The sequence below is a fragment of the Nesoenas mayeri genome (genome assembly GCF_963082525.1).
Source record: "Nesoenas mayeri genome assembly, chromosome: 10".
NCBI classification, from domain to species: domain Eukaryota; kingdom Metazoa; phylum Chordata; class Aves; order Columbiformes; family Columbidae; genus Nesoenas; species Nesoenas mayeri.
The window spans coordinates 24,379,012-24,398,766 of record NC_137560.1 but is presented as its reverse complement, the minus strand read 5'-3'; the positions used below and the strand labels follow the sequence as shown (position 1 = coordinate 24,398,766).

General features: G+C 54.9%; 1 protein-coding gene across 8 annotated transcripts in view; it reads left to right on the top strand.

The window, feature by feature from the left end:
• Positions 1-596: 596 nt before the first annotated feature.
• The window catches only part of TMCC1 (transmembrane and coiled-coil domain family 1), a 68,466-nt gene continuing 49,307 nt past the window's right edge, over positions 597-19,755 (top strand). For 4 of the 8 annotated variants that reach the window (XM_080350678.1, XM_080350674.1, XM_080350680.1 and 1 more), the window contains exons 1-5: positions 628-1,115; positions 3,069-3,313; positions 11,475-11,651; positions 11,813-11,867; positions 14,977-15,688. In XM_080350678.1, the coding sequence (XP_080206804.1) occupies positions 15,143-15,688 (546 nt within the window). In that variant the 5' untranslated portion in view covers positions 628-1,115; positions 3,069-3,313; positions 11,475-11,651; positions 11,813-11,867; positions 14,977-15,142. Of the gene's footprint in view, positions 1,116-1,878; positions 1,918-3,068; positions 3,314-11,474; positions 11,652-11,812; positions 11,868-12,373; positions 12,505-14,976; positions 15,689-19,755 lie in introns of those variants that run through there. The other 4 variants (XM_080350676.1, XM_080350677.1, XM_080350675.1 and 1 more) reach the window with 4 other exon arrangements.

The window sequence follows — 19,755 nt, the reverse complement described above, 5'->3', positions numbered from 1 at the left end:
GGGATCGGAGTGGGAAAGACAGCGGCTGCGTGCATCAATTCTTGCGCTTTATGCGAAAATATGTAAAAAGTAACGAGCACTGGCTTGGAATAGAAGTCAAGCTGTAAAAATTCCAACTTTTTTGAGGCTGAATACATCAATTGCATCGGACAGATACAGATCAAGGCCAGTTTTTCACCGAATCAGGCTCCAGAAAGGTGCGGTCGGCGGGTAACGCTGCTCCATGAGGCAGCGGGACAGGGCTGCGGCGTCCGCTGGAGCGGAGAGACCCGGGGAAGCAGGAGCAGCTGCCCGGGAGCGCTGCGGGAGCACGGGCCGCGCGGCCCGGCCGCTCCCGGGGGCTGTGCGGGGCTGCAGCGCCCGCGGCGCGGGAGCGCGCTCCAGCGTCACGGCCGCACAACGCCCCGCGCAGCGGCCGCCGGGGCGGAGCTCCGCCGGGGGCGTGGCTCCAGCGGGGGCGTGGCTCCAGCGGGGGCGTGGCTCAGCCGGGGGCGTGGCTGCGCGACGCCGTGGTGTCGGGAGTGGGCGTGGTCTCTTGTCCCGCCCCTTCCGCCTGACGTCGTGGCGCGCGCCCTGCCCCGCCCCTCGAGGCTGCGCGCTGACGTCGCGCGGCCGGTGTGGCGGCGCGCGGGGATGGAGCGGCCGCCGCCGCGCTCGGGGCTCCGCGGGCCGGTGAGTGACCGCGGGCGCCTCTCCCGCCCCCGGGCCTGGTGCTCGGCCGCGCTGTCCCGCCCCGCCCCGCCCCGCCCCGTTTTCCTGGGGCCGCTTCGGAGCCCCGGGAGGGGCCGCGGCCCAGCCGCCTCGGGGCCGCCCGCCCCTCACCGCGTTCCGGCCCGTCCGGCTCCCGGGCCGCGTTGCCGGCAGCGGCGGGGAGGGGGCGGCGGGCCGGGCCGCGGGTGCGGCCGGGGAGCGGCGGGGCCGCTGGCGGCGCCGAAGAGGCCCGGAGCCGCCGGTCCGTCCGTCCCTGCGGCAGCGGCTGCGGAGGCGCCGCCGGTTCGCGGGTCGGGGCTGCGGGGGCGGCGGCGGCGTGTGACCGCACTGATGTTTGAGATGAGTTTGGGTGTATTCCGCACCTGTTCTTCCCCGCTTCAGCTGTCTTGTATGAGATAATTAAGGTACTAATTACTTAATTGTGCTGACATGTAAGGGAGCTCAAGTGTTGCGGCTCTAAACGCGGAGTTTCGGAGGCGGCCCCTCGGGAGCCTCACCGCTCAGCAGCGGCCCCGGGCTGTGCCGGGACAAGGGCCGGCCCGGAGCGCGCGGCAGCGGCAGCTGCTCTGCGAGGTGCCCGCAGTGGGAGCTGCGGGAGTCGCCTGGGGGGCGGGAGGTGCGAACTGAGGGGTGCCGGTCTGAGGAGTGTGTGCAAGGGAGAGAGTCCCGTTACCACTGTGTCAGGAACAGCGCCCGTCGGCCACAGCCCTTCAGCTGAGGTGGTTCTGTGCGTTGGGAGCCCTCAATGACACACCTGGGTACAGCTGTGGCTGTTGTGGTGGTCACGGCCCGGTCCTGGTCCTGGGGAGCAGGCCCTGCTGTCCTTGCTGCTCCTGCTTCAGCAGCATTAACGTGTTGGCTTCGCCTCGTGTTTAGTCAACAGGACGATGCTTCTCCGTGGACGGATCGTTCTTCTGTCTGGAGGTGTGGAAGGGCAGGCGGACTGGCTGGAGGAATGTTCCTGTCTCGGTGCTGCGGAACTCTGTCCCCTCTCTTGTTGGGGGACAGTGGGGCTTCCCGGCTCCCAGCCCTGGTGCTGCTCAGGGACTGCTCTGTGCCCTGAAGCACGGCTGGTGGGTCTGCTGTGTCCGTCCTGCAGCGCTGAGCGCTGGGGCACGCTTGGGTGCTGCTCCTTTGCGTACAGAGGAGGTCGTACGCTCGTGATGGGGACACGAGCTTCTTTAGAAGTAACGGTGACTCTCTCAGGTGAGAAAGTGGTATTTCGGTACCAACAGTGAGACTCGTTGCAGTGGTTTGTGGGGCGCGCTCTGGGGGGCTGGCGGGCGATCCCCACAGGCCCCTGCCAGCCTCAAGCCCTCTGCGGTTCTGTGAGCTCAGCACAATTTTAATAGTGGATGAACAGCTTTGCGAGAAGGGACGATAGGTGAATGAAATGCAGTGTGAAGGTGGCAGTGATCTGTCAGCACTGCTAGGAAGTGAATAGTTTGGTGTGGTTTAAATACTTAAAATTCTTAAAACCCCTAAATAGTCGATGCTGGATGGTGTCACAGCACAGTGAACTGATTCTTTAAGGTTGAATATAAACTCCAAATATTTAAACTATTCATCCAGCCAAGGATGTTAAAACGGTCACAGAAGGAAAACAAGGATACGAGTAATTGTCTAGAGTTAAATGTCTTTTTTGCTAAGTGAAATCTCTCCATACTTTCAGAAGCAATTTATGATAATGCAAAACTAGGTGACCTTTTTTATTTGTAAAGAAAAATCTATTGTTGTACCAGAAGTACAAAGGCTTGTATCACAACAACATTGAACAGCTTTGATTTGGAAACCAGATCTGCCGTACTGTGTGAAATGCAAACACGCAGCAGAAGGTCTCTGCCCCAAAGAGTTTACGTTTTCTTAACTTACATCCCAGTTAAATAGATTGAGAAGTACAGCAGCACTCCGGCATGTTGGTGCTGTGCGGGAAAGGCCCTGGTATGTACCCTGTATCCCTGCTTTGCTGGACTTCATCACTCTGTGTTGGTTCTTATTTCGAACGGCAGCTCAGTAGTCGGACACTGGTCACACAGACGTTCCTGGTGAAAATACACAGTGAACATCAAGGTGTCTGAGGGGCTGCAGGTTTGGGCTGAAACAGGGCTCTGTTATGATCGAACATTGTGTGAATCCTTAGAGTATTTTCCTCCTTGAGACAGTTTATTAGGTAAAAGTACTCAGAATAGGAGGTAAATTCAGAGGCTGCTTCTGACTTTAAATATGTCAAAGGTAGCAGAAACCTCACATTTCAAATAAGAGTTACTTTCTCTGAAGGAGATGCTGAATCTGTGGTGCTGTTTTGTTACTTATCAGATAGTGATGGTGTTTCTTACTATGCTTGTTCATTTTGGCAGGTCTTTCTCCTCTACAAAGAAGCATTGTTGCCAAGATTTACTCTGGAAATGACCTACACTACTGACTATAGAGGCCTGCAAATGTAGAAGCCGATAAACTGTCTCCTTCCCCCCTCTGACTTCCCTGTTTCCTGTGGGATTTATACTTTGAAGTATTTTTAAAACCAGACCTCTGTCGAAGACATCTGGATTACAACTGTGAGCATATCTATGCAAAGAGACGAGCCAGCCTGAGCAGCTTTGAGGTATGTATCCTACTATGACCTACAAATAGGGGAAGGCAAGACCATCTGATTCTAGGGTGAAGAGAGCTCTAGGCACACATTTTGTAGATTCAGATTGATCCGCACCGTTATTCATGGTTTTAGCAGGGGAACGTGCCCATGCACAGGGAGGTTGTGCGAGCACCAGAGTATCCAGCCGGTGTTGTACGGGGGTGACCTTGTTTGAACCTGCTCTAGGAACGCTCAGAGGTTCCTTTCAGAAGAGCTTGCATTGCGTGACCTGAGTCTCCACCGCTCGCCCACTCAGGTCTGAAATGCCAGCAAGGTCTGCAGAGATTTTCTTCTTCCACGCATTTGTCAGACATTGGGTGGTCATTGAAACGCACCTGGGAGGCAGCGGTGGTTCCTCTGTTTGGTTAGATCAGGTGTTCAGGTGAACCCAGAAGATACCTTCCTTGGACGGGAACGCGTTCCGGGAAGGCTGGAGGAGAGGCAGGTGTGTCCTGGCTCCCCGCGCGCAGGTCCCGGTGCAGCCCCAGCGCAGTGCGCGCAGCCCCCGGGGAATCTGCCGGGAGGTGCCAGACCAGCAGAGCTGGGTGGGCTTGGCCTTGAGACCGTGCAGCGTTGTCCCACCTGCTGACAGGGCGGGGAGCCTTAGCTGTTCAGGAAGCACCGAAATCCAGTGGCTTGCGTGGCCGTATTTTACCTTGAGGCTGTTAGCTCTGCTTTCGTATTCAGTTCTAAACCTGGAACGAGGAAGTTGGCTGATTCCTCTGCATGGGCTTAGAAGAGGCTGCTGTGTGCTGGTAACACCTCTTGACTCTCCTCTGTGAACTCCTTGGACCTGGTTATCTTTTTGTGGCATAGGTGGTCATGCTGACATGCCAGGGCAGTGGCAGTCTTGTCAATTAACGGCGGGTTGTTGCAGTGAAAGGTGGCCAAACACACCTCTGTCTTCTACAGGAGGCTTGATTGTTCATTAGTCTTTTACTTAAAAAGAAAAGAGGGAAACTAGTGTGTTGAAAGTAGATACCTGGCTGGATCATTCAGTGTGCTTAGCAGACACACTTTTCTTAAGAGCTTATTCTGAAGCTCCAGTGATTGAGGCGGACACAGATCTAACCTGCCCCTGTGCCTGGCTACCAGCCTGACTGCTGTCCTGGGGCAGGAGCGACGGGCTGTGTGAGGCCGGCGCGAGCTGGCGGCGGAGCGCTGTGGCTGGGAAGGAGACCCTGGCCCTGCAGCAGTTCCTCCCGTTGTCCCTGCACGCGGAGCTGGGCTCAGGCCTGGCCGCTCGGAGCTGCGTCTGCCGCGGTGGGCGGAATGCGGTGCAGCAAACGCTCAGCGTGCTCCTCCGTCTGACCCGGGCATTGCTCTTTGGATGTGATGGTATATTAAAATAGTGTTGGGTGTAACGTTTTTGGTTTTGTTTCCTGTGAGCTGCTTTCTTGAGAACTGGAGAAGCACCCCAGAGCTTCAGGAGTGAAATGGTTTGCTGTGCTGCCAATTACAATCTTAGTACCTGTTTTAGGTAGCGTACCAGGGACTTGCGTTCTGTAACCCAAGTAGGTGTCTTTTTATAGTTGTATATGAGTAAGTTATTGTCTCTGTAATTCCCTCAGTTAAAATCAATGTGCATTTCCCCAAAAAGCTGCTGTGAAAACCGAACAATTCCTGCAGTAGCTCTGAAAACCTGTGAAAATACATAAATTCTATGTGTCCCTGGCTGTATATCCCTAAGCAACATATTAATCTTTTTTTCTTTATCTGTAAGATGAAGTTGATCTCCCTTTATAAAACATTCTGTGGCGTGAAGTTCTGGTGCAGGCCAGTCACTAATGGAGTGCCCAGTGCGGTGTAACCTCCCTGCCCGTGGCCGAGGCGATGGGGCCGGCGGTGCTGTGAGCAGTTCTGCAGCTGGTGTGTGAGATGATGGTGCTGCCATTCCGGGGAACTGGAGAGGCTGGAGATAGACAGGAACACCATGAAGTTCAACAGAGGGAACTGCAAAGTCCTGTGCCTGGGGAGGAACACCCCCTGTAGCAGGCGCTGTACCCCATATGGGCTGCCCTATACACCTATATACATGCTGGGCCCGACGGGCTGGAAAGCAGGTCTGCAGAATGCGACCTGGGAGTTCTGGTGGACACCCAGCTGAACAACAGGCCTGTAAGGAGCATTACCATGGGATTGGTTTGGGCTGTGGTTATCAGTCTGCATCTCCTCGGGGGCAGGGAAACTTCAGCCTTATTTCAAACAAATCTGCTCCCTTTTTGTGCTGCTTAGAGCAGAAATTTTGTGGATTTTTCTTCATGTGGATTCTGCCGTGAATGTGGGAGGAATCGTTCTGATTTTGGCTGAGGCTTTAAACGTATGACTGCTAGCTTGGCCAGTTTCTTCCTATGGAAATCATGGAGTTAACTGCTGTCTGTGTGCAGTTGGATGTGGAGGTGGATACTGAAGAACTGGCAGATTTGTGTGTACAGCTGCTTAGCTGCACTGTTTGTGCAATTTGTGTGAGTTCTCCCTGAAAAGGCACAATTAGATCTATTAGAAGAAAAGGACCATAGATGGGCATCAGTGCTGTTATTGCCTCAGTCCCAAGAGTGGAAGCCTTTGTTTCTTTGAAAAGCCTTCTCAAGCCTAGTCAGCTAAAGTTGGGTGTATCTCACCTTGCAGTGAAATATTCGCTATGTCTCTGCTGAGAAAGGTGATTAAATGTGCAGCAGTGATCATACGTCTGGTCTGTCAAAACTTGCATTGAAAAGGTCCCGCATTCCTGCACAAGCACTAAAATGAAGCTTGGTGTGCTCGGGATGTGGGCGCTGCTGTTCAGTGAGGGATGCAGGGAGGTCCCGGCGCTGGAGCGGGCGCTGGAGCGGGCGCTGGCAGCCTGGCCGTGTGCCCGGGGCGGCTGCGTGCCTCGGGCACGAGGGCTCGTTCCTCTGGTTCTGCCTGGCAGGGACACACGGTCTGGGCTGGTTGTTCCTTGTCTCGAGCCGTGCTTGAGCTACCCCAGAGCTGGAGTGGCGGCTGTTAAGACACACGGTGCCTGTATCCTCTCTGTGTTGGCAGCGGCTGGCAGGCCCGTGGGAGGGAGTGTGGGTGCGGGGTGTGCGCGGGTGGCTTTGGCCGGTAGGTCCTCCAGGCCCTGTCAGGTGTTGGCTGAAGCAGCATTTAATGGGCAAACTGAACATCTTGTTTGTAGCACTGCAGGGAGGGACTTGCTAATGCTTAATTAGAAAACAAGAGTAATTTAAACAAACCAGCCCCAGATTAATGCCATTATTGTTATACTCTCTTAAGGGTTACACTTAATTAAAAGCTCCCTGGACTAGCTCACTTGAATAAAGATCAGGAAGGGCAACTTTCTTCTGAAGAGCGGGGATGAAACTCTCTTATCATGAATATGAAAGACAGTTTGGAAGTGGTAGAGCCATGTGAGCCATCCGTTTGTTCGTGAGTCCTCTTCTCGTCAGAATTTATCTATCTTGCCTGTTTTGCACCACGTTTTAAGCAATGCTGATGCAACGAGCTGTCATGTTTTGCAGCCTGCAAGCCGGTTTTTGCAATGGTCTTCAGAGAGCAGAGCTCTTCGGGAGCCCTCGGCAGCCCGGAGGAGACAGGGGCACGGGAGGTGGTTTGTTTGTTGGGAGTCCAGGCTTGGCGTCTGTAGGGAGGGCTCCGGTACGATGTTTGGAGCAGCCTGTGGAAGGTCTGGGTCACGGTAGGGGGATGGTTATCAGTGTTTTGGATTAGTAGACTTTTCTGCATTTCGGGGACTAAATATGGTTTGAGTTAATCTTTGTAAACTGTTTTAAGTGAAACATGTACTTTTTAACTCATTTGGTACTAAATATCAGTGGCAGGCTTTCATATGCCTGATACCAAGAGCACTGGAATCAATGGGAAAAGCATTGTGATTTTGCTGAGCTGAGTGAAAACTTGATCTTTTAGTCTCAGTAGGTTGAGTCAATGCTTCTGCAAGATCAGAGAATCAACACTGGTTTTGAGTCATCAGGGGGAGTATTTTACCCCCCTCTGCCAGGCTAGTTCTACTTTCTTCTTTCACGAGTCATTGTAAATATGATACTTTCCAAAATTCAGGGCTAAAAGCACATGTTAAAATTGCACGTAGCGTGGGTTGGTGGTAGATGGTATCTGTCTTTACAAGCCTGCTAATTTAAATTGCTTTAACCCTCTTACAACTCCAAGCCTGGAATAAACCTTTCCTGTAGAACAAGAGGTGCTGTACTTGCCAGCTCCTGTGCTGTCGCTGTCACAGATGGATCTGCTAGGAGTTAAAATGAGGGGCGAGCTCTGCTTTCTTCTCTCTTTTTTCTGTTTTGTTTAATTGACTAGCACATTTAGAAGTCTCCCCGTAGCGCCTGAAATAGCTGTAGAGTAACCTTCGGCTTCCCTTGGCAGTGCGATGAGCACACCTGTACGTGCAGGGTTCCTGCCCTTGGCAGTGCGATGGGCACACCTGTACCTGCAGGGCTCCTGCCCTTGGCAGTGCGATGGGCACACCTGTACCCGTAGGGCTCCTGCCCTTGGCAGTGCGATGGGCACGCCTGTACCCGCAGGGCTCCTGCCCTTGGCAGTGCGATGGGCACGCCTGTACCCGCAGGGCTCCTGCCCTTGGCAGTGCGATGGGCACGCCTGTACCCGCAGGGCTCCGGCTCCTGCCCCTGCCGTCAGCTCGCATGCCGCGGCGTCTCCTGGCGGCCGGGCCGAGCTCAGCTTCGATCCCTTTCCCGGGCCCTTCCTCTCCTGAGAAGCTCCTGCCAAAGCGTTGGGCATGGCCTGGTAATGCTGCATTTTCCGGAGGCTGGAGAATCTGATCCAGATAATGCAAATGTTAATAGCAAAAGTAGATAGTAGGAGTGAAACTGACTGCAGAAACATTTGAGGAATTCAAGGAATTGAATGTGTTCCAGTGAAAGATTTCTTTAAAGAGGGGGAAGCTAAAAGAAACTGAGTCTCTCCTTTTCAGTTCTGGAACTCATTTGTTGTTAGAAGGCAGCTTGTAATGGTTGACTCTGAACAGGTTCCACTGGGCTCCTGTGCATGAAGGAAAATCCCCCGTGGCCGCTCTGAACCGCGTTGGTGAACCAGCCGCGTCTGCTGCGCGTGTCCCTGCCGCAGAGAGCTGCTGGAATTGTTTGCTATGGGTTTCGTGCGATGTTTATAGCAGGTCCCAAAACCTGAATGGTTCTGTAATGGTTCCTCTGCGTGGTTCTCAGTTCTGGAGAAGTCTTGACCCCTACGTCATAGCTTTGATTTGGACACCAGCAGAGACACCGAGATACTGGAATCTTCAGAGGGGGATGGAGGCGATTTCAGTGGCAACTGGTTGTACTGCAAAGCAGAAGAAACATTTCTGCAAACCAGTTGCTCAACTTTAAGCCACTGCAATTTCCTCATAAATATGGAGAATTACCTAGTCTTTGACATTTGTGAACTTGTAACTGTGCAGAAGAGCCACTGGCCTTTAATTTCACAGCAGTCAGTGAGCAGTACTTCTCACAGGACAGCAGGAATGTAGAGGTTGTCCAAGGGTGATTTTGGAGATGCCTGATTCTGATATGGGCGTATTCAGGAAGATGTTGCTTAAAAAGTGATTGAGAGGAGAAAGGGATCTGTTGCTCAGTAAGAGTACGTTTGGTATCTGCTCATCTGTGACTTGAATGCAATTTTATCTTGTCCATTTGAGCTTTCAGGAACAAAAACTGTGTGCATTAGTTTTCTTGGTCAGCAGTATTAAATTTAAAATTATAGGAAGGAACTATTTCAACAGGGTGTGGGTCTGAGAAGACGCTGATGTTAAATCGCCTTCTGGTATGTCTGTGAACATGCTGCCCTTGCACTGGACGAGCACGTGAACCGCTGATGGATGCAGCGGCAGAAATGGTGAATACGTCTTGGTGTGCCAAGGCATGTCTGCTGCTGACCCCTTCAAAATGACTGTTGGTTCACGTGCACAGGGAGGCCTGGAAAAGGTGATGGTCCCTCTGTCCCACCGCTCCAGAGAGGACAGTCCTTGGTGCTTCGGGGTGGGCTCAGGGGTCTCACAGCCCAGCCCGTGGACTATGTGCCGCTGGTTTAGACTTGTGAGGGTTCTGGGGAGAGGTTGTGTGTCCTGTGTTTTGTGTGGGTATAGTGACCTTTTTGTCCCTAAATATCTTACAAATCTCAAGTTGCTCTTGGGGATGACCGTGGAATCCATACGTAGAGACTCTGCCCGCCTCTCACTTCATTAACAGTGTGCCGGGGCAGGGTTTTCTGTTCTTTGCTATTCATGCAAGTGACTGGTGGTTTATTGTGTAAGTTCTGGGACTGTTAAATGAAGATTTGATTTATAGTGCATGTATCAGTTGACTTAAATAATCCTTTTACAAAAAGAATACAGTTGGGTACCTTTATAAAATTCAGCAGCTTGCCATTCTGAGTTATTCTTGAACTGGTATCTGTACATATTGCCTTTGAAGGAATCGAGCGTTTGCTCTGTTCAAAGGCGTTTTATTGGAGTGCCTCTGCTGGCGTTCCTCTCGGTGTTTGTCCCCTTTGCTGCTGGTCGGTTGCTCATGTTGTGTGTGCAGGGCGAGCTCAGGCACAGAGCCCGGCTCAGGACCTAACGGGCCCGGCAGAGCTGCGTGGGCCGGGGGTCCCGTCTGTCTGTCCTGTTGATCTGTGGCACCAGAGGGGACGCAAGGGGGCAGACATGGCATCGTTCCCCTGCTTCCTTCTTCGCTGCAGGATGATGTGGGTGCACCCCAGTGTCCTGTGGTGCTGTGGCTCAAATCTGTGGAGATCTCTCTGGCAGAAGCTCTTAGAGTCCTTATTAATAAAAAATAACATTAACATTAGAAAGAAAAAAGACAACTAAAATGGCTATGAAGTTATGTTAGTGGCACCTCAGGTTAACAGCACGTCACGCCTGGTGCCCAGTTCTCCACTCATGCTACTGCAGAAATGTTGTTTCTTCTGCGTCAAGATCTCTTTCAGAAGTGCTTTAATTTATTTCTAAATTCTTCACATTTGCTGTCATGACGTTATTCACATTCTAGCGTCCCACTGCAGTTATTGATTAACGTTTTATCTCTGCTGCCTTGTGGGCGGTGGGAACGGGGTGTGTCCTACAACAGTCCGAGCGCCCCGGTGTGCGCGGTCTCGCAGCGCTCTGAGCGCCGCTGTGCGCTGGAGCTCGCGTCCTGTCTTCAGGCAGCTCTGAGAAGTCGGGTGCTGTAGCTATGAGTGCGACGAGTCTGGCTGGGGGACGGGTCACGGTACCTGCTCCCAGCTGTCCTTATCCACTGCTGGCTTCTAGCCAGCGTCTGCCCTTGCCCGGGCTTGTCGCAGAGACACGAAATGAGTCATCAGAAGGGCCCTGGAACACTCCGTTCCCCGCTCTGGGACAGGAGAGCCAAGGCTGGTGTCCTGGTGGTGTCCCCTGCCCAGCCTGGACTCACCTGGGCATCCTCGTGTTCCATGTGGAGGCCGTGGCCACGTCTGGTGTGGGGTGCGTGCTGGGCTGGTGGGTTGGCGTCCTTGGCCGGGCTGGTGGGTTGGCGTCCTTGGCCGGGCTGGTGGGTTGGCGTCCTTGGCCGGGCTGGTGGGTTGGCGTCCTTGGCCGGGCTGGAGGGGTTGGCGTCCTTGGCCGGGCTGGAGGGGTTGGCGTCCTTGGCCGGGCTGGAGGGGTTGGCGTCCTTGGCCGGGCTGGAGGGGTTGGCGTCCTTGGCCGGGCTGGAGGGGTTGGCGTCCTTGGCCGGGCTGGAGGGGTTGGCGTCCTTGGCCGGGCTGGAGGGGTTGGCGTCCTTGGCCGGGCTGGAGGGGTTGGCGTCCTTGGCCGGGCTGGAGGGGTTGGCGTCCTTGGCCGGGCTGGAGGGGTTGGCGTCCTTGGCCGGGCTGGAGGGGTTGGCGTCCTTGGCCGGGCTGGAGGGGTTGGCGTCCTTGGCTGTACTGGTGGGTTGGCGTCCTTGGCTGTACTGGTGGGTTGGCGTCCTTGGCTGTACTGGTGGGTTGGCATCCTTGGCTGGGCTGGAGGGGTTGGCGTCCTTGGCCGTGGGCAGAGGTGGCCGTTGGGCAGCAGCAGTTCAGCCAAGGTGACAGAGCCTTCCCGGTGATGTGGACCCAAAGGTGCTCGAGTTTCAAACTGCTCACAGTGCTCACGTGCTGTCAGGTGAAATCCAGAGAAACCAGAGCATCTGAAGGACTAAACAGGAGGAGAAGATAAAGTCTGTGGATCAGTGTGACCTCCCATGCTGGAGCCCTGACGTCTGCCAGTGCCTCTGGTGTGTGCTGCTGCACACAAACCCCAGAGAAAACATTCCTTCAAAAGAGCTTCTTGATTAACTCGGTGAGATTCGGTTTTAACTTCAGTTACATTTATATCCCTTCAGTTATTTGAAAGGGTTTAAAATGGCTTCCAGAGGCACTTGTGTTTAAATGACAAGTTTGTTGTTTGTGTCTTTCCTCCCGTTCGCAAGGGCTGCATCTCACACCCCGTTTCTTTTGCAGTTGTTGAGCGGAGGGACCGCTGTGCGTCAGCCATGCTGAAGGGCTCATGATGGAGGCAAGTACTGCTTTATGTGTTCACACTTGGCTAATACTGTGTTTGCTAGTTTCTCTTTTCTGAACTGTTTTGTTTCCCAGTGCTACTGTGAAGTAATTGCACAAATGAAGGGCTATATTGGCATGTTATGTGATGTAATAATGTTACAACATCTGCTCAGTGTGATAGTATATGGAATTTTGAGTTTTGTCCCGATGTAGTCTAATCTTGTATGAATAAGAAATGTATGTTCTTGAACTTCATGCTATAAAGTACTCAATTTCATCCCTCAAACAGAATATGAAGGTTGTTATAAGTGAGGGAAAAAAAAAAAGCACAGAAATTGAATACTAATGCAGATATATGTGCTAATGAATTCTGCTGGTTCACAGTTCTTCACATTTACAAGTAGTTTTTCCCCCGAAAGCAGACGCTAGGACAGAGAAAGAGTTGTAAGACGTTCATGCCAGATACGCACGCTGAAGAGCCCTTGTCGGGCTCGGGATGGGCTGGTCCGTGGCGCCCGGCGGGTGGGCGCAGGCTCCCCAGGGGAGCGACGTCCCACAGAGCCCAGCGCGGCTTCGGCGGGCCCGGGTGAGGCGCCGCGCGCCGGCGGGTCCAGTCGCTCTGGAACTGGTCTCGGGGCTCGTTTCAGCGGGTTAGTGGTTTCCAGCAGGTCGGGCGTGGAACTCTAGTTAGTGCTGTAATTAGTGCTGTTCTTTAAGCTCCGCACGTTGCCAGCAGCGAACCGAGGGACAGCGTGCAGGACATGGAACAGACGCTGGGGAGGGTGTCCTGGGCGTCCCGGGTGAGTCCTGGCTGCAACCGTCCTGAGGGCATCAGCTGCAACGGAAAAGGCGGTTACGGGTCCCCTCTTAGGTTTGTATTTTGTACGCCAGATAATTTTGGGACTCTTGCTTTTTAGCCAGTGAGGTTTGTTCACTGAACCGTTTGGTCTGGTCTGTGAAAAGGAAAATCTAGTTTTGCCTTTTTTTTTTTTCCCCAAAAAACTTAAATTGAGTGGGGACATGCAGCTCAGCTTTCTGGAAACCTCTTACCTGAGGAAAAATAAACAGTAAGAAAGAGTGAGGTTAAAAGTCAAAGCGTAATACTAGTCATAAAGTCACTTGAAGTCATTGAAGAAAGTGTTAGTATGTAAAAATAAAAGGTTGGTTGCACCTTTTTTTCATTCTGCCACACAATTTCTGCATGAATATGGGTAAATATGTTTTTCTGGGATGTGGTTTATTACTTTGCATTTAATGTGTTATTGATTAAAATGGCCAATATCTTTAGACTCAATGCTCATAACATGTTTGAAGTACTGAGATGAAATCCGGTATGACTCCAGCGTTTTGCTCTCTGTAAGTCTGGGTTTCATCTGCCTCCAGCTGATCGCAGTGACATTTGAAAAACGAGAGTGTGAGGCAGCTCTTCTGATATTTTTGGATGCCAGTTTGGAAAGCGTTTTGGAAAATCTGTTTAACCCATTGTGTCAGGTTTCAGATGCACAGAATTGAGGGTGCTCTTGTTGTAACCTCAATGCACTATGTTTCTGCAGCTATTTTAAGATAAAAATGAATGCTCTCAAATCCCAAACACACGCTGCATTCCAAATGAGATGTTGTGGGTTTCTTTAAAGCACGAGGTGCTTTCTGCCAAGATTGAGGTACACCTCTGAGATCTGGTTTCTCTATTTGTAGAAGCCTGACCAAAACTTTCTCCTGCAAGAAAACAGTGTTCGGCTTCTGAGCACGCGATCTCAAGGTGCCGGTGTGAAACCGGTTCAGACGCCATCTCGTTCCCCTCGTTCCCGTGGCGCCAGCAGCTCCTGCCCTGTTCCGTTCCCCTCGCTCCCGGCCCTGGGTGCTCGGCAGCTCCTGCCCCGTTCCGTTCCCCTCGCTCCCGGCCCTGGGTGCTCGGCAGCCCCTGCCCCGTTCCGTTCCCCTCGCTCCCGGCCCTGGGTGCTCGGCAGCCCCTGCCCCGTTCCGTTCCCCTCGCTCCCGGCCCTGGGTGCTCGGCAGCCCCTGCCCCGTTCCGTTCCCCTCGCTCCCGGCCCTGGGTGCTCGGCAGCCCCTGCCCCGTTCCGTTCCCCTCGCTCCCGGCCCTGGGTGCTCGGCAGCCCCTGCCCCGTTCCGTTCCCCTCGCTCCCTGCCCTGGGTGCTCGGCAGCCCCTGCCCCGTTCCGTTCCCCTCGCTCCCGGCCCTGGGTGCTCGGCAGCCCCTGCCCCGTTCCGTTCCCCTCGCTCCCGGCCCTGGGTGCTCGGCAGCCCCTGCCCCGTTCCGTTCCCCTCGCTCCCTGCCCTGGGTGCTCGGCAGCTCCTGCCCCGTTCCGTTCCCCTTGCTCCCTGCCCTGGGTGCTCGGCAGCTCCTGCTCCCACGCCGGCAAAGCTGCGAAACCCCTGCCAGAGGCCGAGCTGCACGTGTGCTGCTGCTCCCCTGTGCACGGGCTGCTTAATCTACCTTTAAAAAGGCATTTTGGTTCTCTCGGGGAACTACGGACAAGACTATGCCAATTGAAACCATGTCACTTGCCTGTTTTGCTTGAAGACAGATTTCACGTCTCGCTGCCAGTGCCATCAGCGGATGCTGGCAGTAATAAGCCATTTCTTGCTATTTGGAAATGCATAACTGATTTGGAAACGTTCTGTTTTCTTGCATGTATTAAATACTGTGAAGTTAGGCATTCTACAGGAAATCAGATAGGCAGAGCAGGCATTGCATTTGAAGCACAAAATATCAGATCTTTGTCGAGGAACAAAATAAATTCTGTCAAAGAGACTAACATGCTCTTCTGAAGTTTAACCTCATGTTCTGTTAGATAGCGTAATGGGCTTGTTCTTAATAAACCAAACCCCACTGCTTTGTCCTTGCTTCTCCCCCTTTTGAACAGTTTTCCCCCGTCTCGCTTTCCTGTGCCCTCCGTGCCGGGCGCCGTCCCCAGGCGATGAATGACCTGTCTCGCTCAGCTTTGGCCGCTGCACACAGCCCAGACGCAACTAATACCGCACCAGGGATGCTCGGAAAACTGATCCGTTCCCTTTTGTTAATGGCATGTTTTGTGCATTGGATTCTTTAACCCACTGCTTTCTGCATGGATGTATAATAATGACTTTTTTGTTTAACATTAGATAAGCATGAGATCACCGTGGCACAGCTGCATGTGTAGTCACTCTTGAAGCAATCGCACACCTAATTGGCTGACAATCTTGGCATTTTTAAAACAAACACAAGCCTTTTAAAGACAGGGGACGTATTTATATATGAATAGTCAAATAAACCTGTTGGGTGTCGTCAATGGAGCCCCCTGGCACTGAACAGTTGTGTGATGACCCTGATCCTGGAGGCAAATCCCAAGATCAAGAGACCAAAAAACAACACGAATCAGAGCAAAAATTATCCAAAATAACCCATAATGCTTTGGAGAACATTAATGTGATTGGTCAAGGCTTGAAGCACCTTTTCCAGCACCAGCGCAGGAGGTCGTCCGTCTCTCCGCATGACGTTCAGCAGGCGCAGGCCGATCTGGAGCCTGACGTGGATCTGGAAAGCCAGAGCGTCTGCGCTGACATTGATGGTGTCTCCACCCACCCCACAGCTCTGAACCGTGTCCTCCAGCAGATCAGAGTGCCGCCCAAGATGAAGCGAGGGACCAGCCTGCACAGCAGGCGCGGCAAGGCGGACGCGCCCAAGGGCAGCCCGCAGGTCAACAGGAGGTCTGCCCAGGACGCGCAGCCCGCTCGGCCCAGGTCGTCATCCACCACAGACGCCCCCACGAACTTGTCCGTGATGGAGATTGCTGCTTCTGTCTGTGTAGGTGCAGAGGAGGCCGCCGCAGCACCAGTAAGTTACTCAGATTTACCTTTGGTCTTTATCATCTCCTTGTATGTTTCCTTAAGCCTTTTGAACTTTGTTTTTAACAGCAAGTTTCTTTCAGTAAGCACTGATGCTACTGTGTTCAAAAGCTTCTTCAGTGGCGAAGCAAGAGCCTGAAAGATGTGTTAGTCATTTTCTCACATGGCAGGTGGCTTGTTTTCTGCGTTTGATCAGTGAAACGCGAGCTCCTTTTGAACACACGGGTGACTGGGTGGCGCCCGCAGAGCCGGAGCCGTTACCTGGTTCCTGCAGTAGAACTTTGCGTTGAGGTAGAAGGCTTTTTCCTGCTCTGCTTGCTTTATTGTGTGTTTTATAGAAGTGAGGAATTCCAGTTTGAGCGAGCGGTGCTGTGGGTCTCGGGCTGTTGGAGGCGTGGGGCACATGCTGCAGCCTGTGCCCAAACCGCGGTGCCCGGCTGAGCCCGGCGCGGGGTCCATGTCCCGGCGCGGGGTCCATGTCCTGGCGCGGGGCCCGGCTGAGCCCGGCACGGGGTCCGTGTGCCGGCGTGGGGTCCGTGTCCCTCCGCGGGGTCCATGTCCTGGCGCGGGGCCCGGCTGAGCCCGGCACGGGGTCCGTGTCCCTCCGCGGGGTCCGTGTCCCTCCGCGGGGTCCGTGTCCCTCCGCGGGGTCCATGTCCCGGCGCGGGGCCCGGCTGAGCCCGGCACGGGGTCCGTGTCCCTCCGCGGGGTCCGTGTCCCTCCGCGGGGTCCATGTCCTGGCGCGGGGTCCGTGTGCCAGCGCGGGGTCACCGCCGTCTCCTCCTTTATCTGGCCTGGGGGGAAAAAGCCTTCACCAGAATGACAGTCTCTGTCCTGTGACCTGTTCTTGCAGACCTGTACATTGCAGCTTATTGACGATACCAAGTCGTGTTTGTCTTACCATCTCTCTTCTCTCCCAGGTCAGTTCAGTTGAAGCACTCCTTTTTTTGAAAAACTGGGTTTCTGACTTAACTTTAGCTATAACCTGTATTTTCTTAAAATTTTGTACAGGTGTGCTCATTGAGAGCAAAGCCTTTGGTAAGATAGGAAGCATTGTGAAACTGATTTCTCACTTGTATGCTCTTAAAGAGGGTCTGACCATGGCTCTTGGCGCAAGAGAACTCATCCTGCTGGTGTTCGATGCTGTGGAGACAGCGCAGTCCTGAGCTCATGTAGTACTTGTCAGTGAAGTGTTTGGTTCACAAGGGACCATGAACTTGTGTGTCCCTTGGAAATTGGTTATTGAGAGGGCACCACCCACAGCTGCCCAGATCTCAGCTGCTATGGAGAACGAGACCTCCAATAGGGTGGGGATGCTAGTCCTGATCACTGCTAAGGAAATTGTGTTGCATCTGCCTGTTACCTGCTGCTGCCTTTGTCTTTCCACAAGTGGTCCATAGCGGGGGCCGGGTTTGGTGGCACAGTTGGACTCTTCCGTTTCTGAGGCAGTTTTGGCAGGTCCGGGTGCTGTGCCCCTTTCCCTCGCGGGAGCTGGTGCCAGCCCTGCCCCTCGCAGTGACACAAGAGATGAAGAGTTATTCAGGAGCTCGGTGCGACCTTACACCTTCCATTCCCCCAGACAGAGCCAGAAAGAGCACGACTGCTGCAGTGTTGCTGTGAAATCTGCCGTAGTCTTGGGGTCTGTATCAGTCACACTGCCAGGAAGCTCAGGAAGTTAATCCCAAAATATTGTATCATTAACACAAGAGGGCTTTCTCTTGTTTGGTTTGTAGTTTTTTTCCCTCCACATGTTTTATGTGTGGATGCTGCAAAGTTTTGGAGACAAGGGTCTTTATTTTGTTTTTGTTCTGCAAAGCCCCTCAAGCAAGGTCGGGCCCCGCGAGGCGCTGGGCTCCCCGGGCTCCCCGGGCCGGGTGCTGGGCTCCCCGGGCTCCCCGGGCCGGGTGCTGGGCTCCCCGGGCTCCCCGGGCCGGGTGCTGGGCTCCCCGGGCTCCCCGGGCCGGGCACTGGGCTCCCTGGGCTCCCTGGGCTGGGCGCTGGGCTCCCTGGGCTCCCCGGGCCGGGCGCTGGGCTCGCTGGGCTCCCTGGGCTCCCCGGGCCGGGCGCTGGGCTCGCTGGGCTCCCTGGGCTCCCCGGGCCGGGCGCTGGGCTCCCTGGGCTCCCCGGGCTGGGCGCTGGGCTCCCCGGGCCGGGCGCTGGGCTCCCTGGGCTCCCCGGGCTGGGCGCTGGGCTCCCTGGGCTCCCTGGGCTCCCCGGGCCGGGCACTGGGCTCCCCGGGCCGGGCGCTGGGCTCCCTGGGCTCCCCGGGCCGGGCACTGGGCTCCCCGGGCCGGGCGCTGGGCTCCCTGGGCTCCCCGGGCTGGGCGCTGGGCTCCCCGGGCTCCCCGGGCCGGGCGCTGGGCTCGCTGGGCTCCCTGGGCTCCCCGGGCTGGGCGCTGGGCTCCCCGGGCTCCCCGGGCCGGGCGCTGGGCTCCCCGGGCTCCCCGGGCCGGGCGCTGGGCTCCCCGGGCTCCCCGGGCCGGGCGCTGGGCTCGCTGGGCTCCCTGGGCTCCCCGGGCTGGGCGCTGGGCTCCCTGGGCTCCCCGGGCCGGGTGCTGGGCTCCCCGGGCCAGGCCGAGGCGGTCGGTGCCGCGGCTGCTCCGTGCCCGGGCGATGGAGACACGTGCGTGCTGTGGTGATCCCACGTGGAGTTTGCTGCGCGAACACAAACATCGTCAGACCCCTGCGGTATCTTTCCAGCGCCCGTGCACGTGCGGAACGGGGCGAGGTCTGGGGCAGCTTTCAGAGTCTGTCAAGGGGGGTCAGTCCCTTTCAGGTAAATGTGGAGAACTGTGGTGCTGTTTTAAGTTTGCCTGTAAACAGGCTGGTGTTGTAAGCGTTAACTTCTGTTTGTGTGGTTCTCCAAAACAAAGAGCACCGGCTGCGCCTCATTCCGAGTGGTGCTGAGATGCTCTGCTCCCGGGGGAATTGAGGACATTGAGGACTTTGTGGCGTAACAGTAAATTCTTGATAATCCCCTGCACACACAATATTTTTAGTTCACCGTATTGTTCTGTTCCCTGTCCTCTCAGTTTGTTGTTGAAATAGAAGGGCAAAACGTTATCCCAGAACCACAGATTGGATTTGTTCTAACACCTCATTTAAATACATTTGCATGTGTAATATCCTACTGCATGTTGTCAGGCTTTCTATAGAAACTGAGAAATGAGATTGTCATAGCATGGAAAATAATGTAATAATTAAGGTCTTACTGAGGTACTTCACTTGGTTTTGTATTTCAAGCAGTCTAAATTGAAATCTTCTTATAAAGCTGTTCCCGTAGAGGCACCCGCCGAGCCGGGAGATCGGATCGCGGTGCTTTGGCAATGGCTGAGCCCGCGTGGGTCTCGATTTACTGTCCTTTCGGAGCTTTTTTTGGTGAGGTGGTGAGTTACCCACAAAGACACCGACAAACAGAACAATGTGCAGGGTCCAGGGATGCAAAAGTAGCGGGAGTTTGGTGCAAAATAGTGTCGGCGTGAGGTTCAGTGAGGGCAGCGGCAGCGCCCGGCCGTGCTCTGCGGCCACGCCTGGGGCTGCGCCGGGGACACCGGCCGGGCCTGGGGCTGTGCTGGGGACACTGGGGCTGCGCCGGGGACACCGGCCGGGCCTGGGGCTGTGCTGGGGACACCGGCCGGGCCTGGGGCTGTGCTGGGGACACTGGGGCTGTGCTGGGGACACCGGCCGGGCCTGGGGCTGTGCTGGGGACACCAGGGCTGCGCCGAGGGACACCGGCCAGGCCTGGGGCTGTGCTGGGGACACTGGGGCTGTGCCGGGGACACCGGCCAGGCCTGGGGCTGTGCTGGGGACACCAGGGCTGCGCCGAGGGACACCGGCCAGGCCTGGGGCTGTGCTGGGGACACTGGGGCTGTGCCGAGGGTCACCCTGGCTGGTGTGGCTTCGAGAAGGACGAGGGTTTCTGGGGGGCTCCTGCTGTTCCCCTGGTGGCAGGAAAACTGGTGAAGAATGAAGGCAAGTGTCACCCTCATGTCTCACTGTAATATTAGTCGGAGGAAAACCACTTGAGGCACTTTCAGGCGGTAACTACCTGCGGTC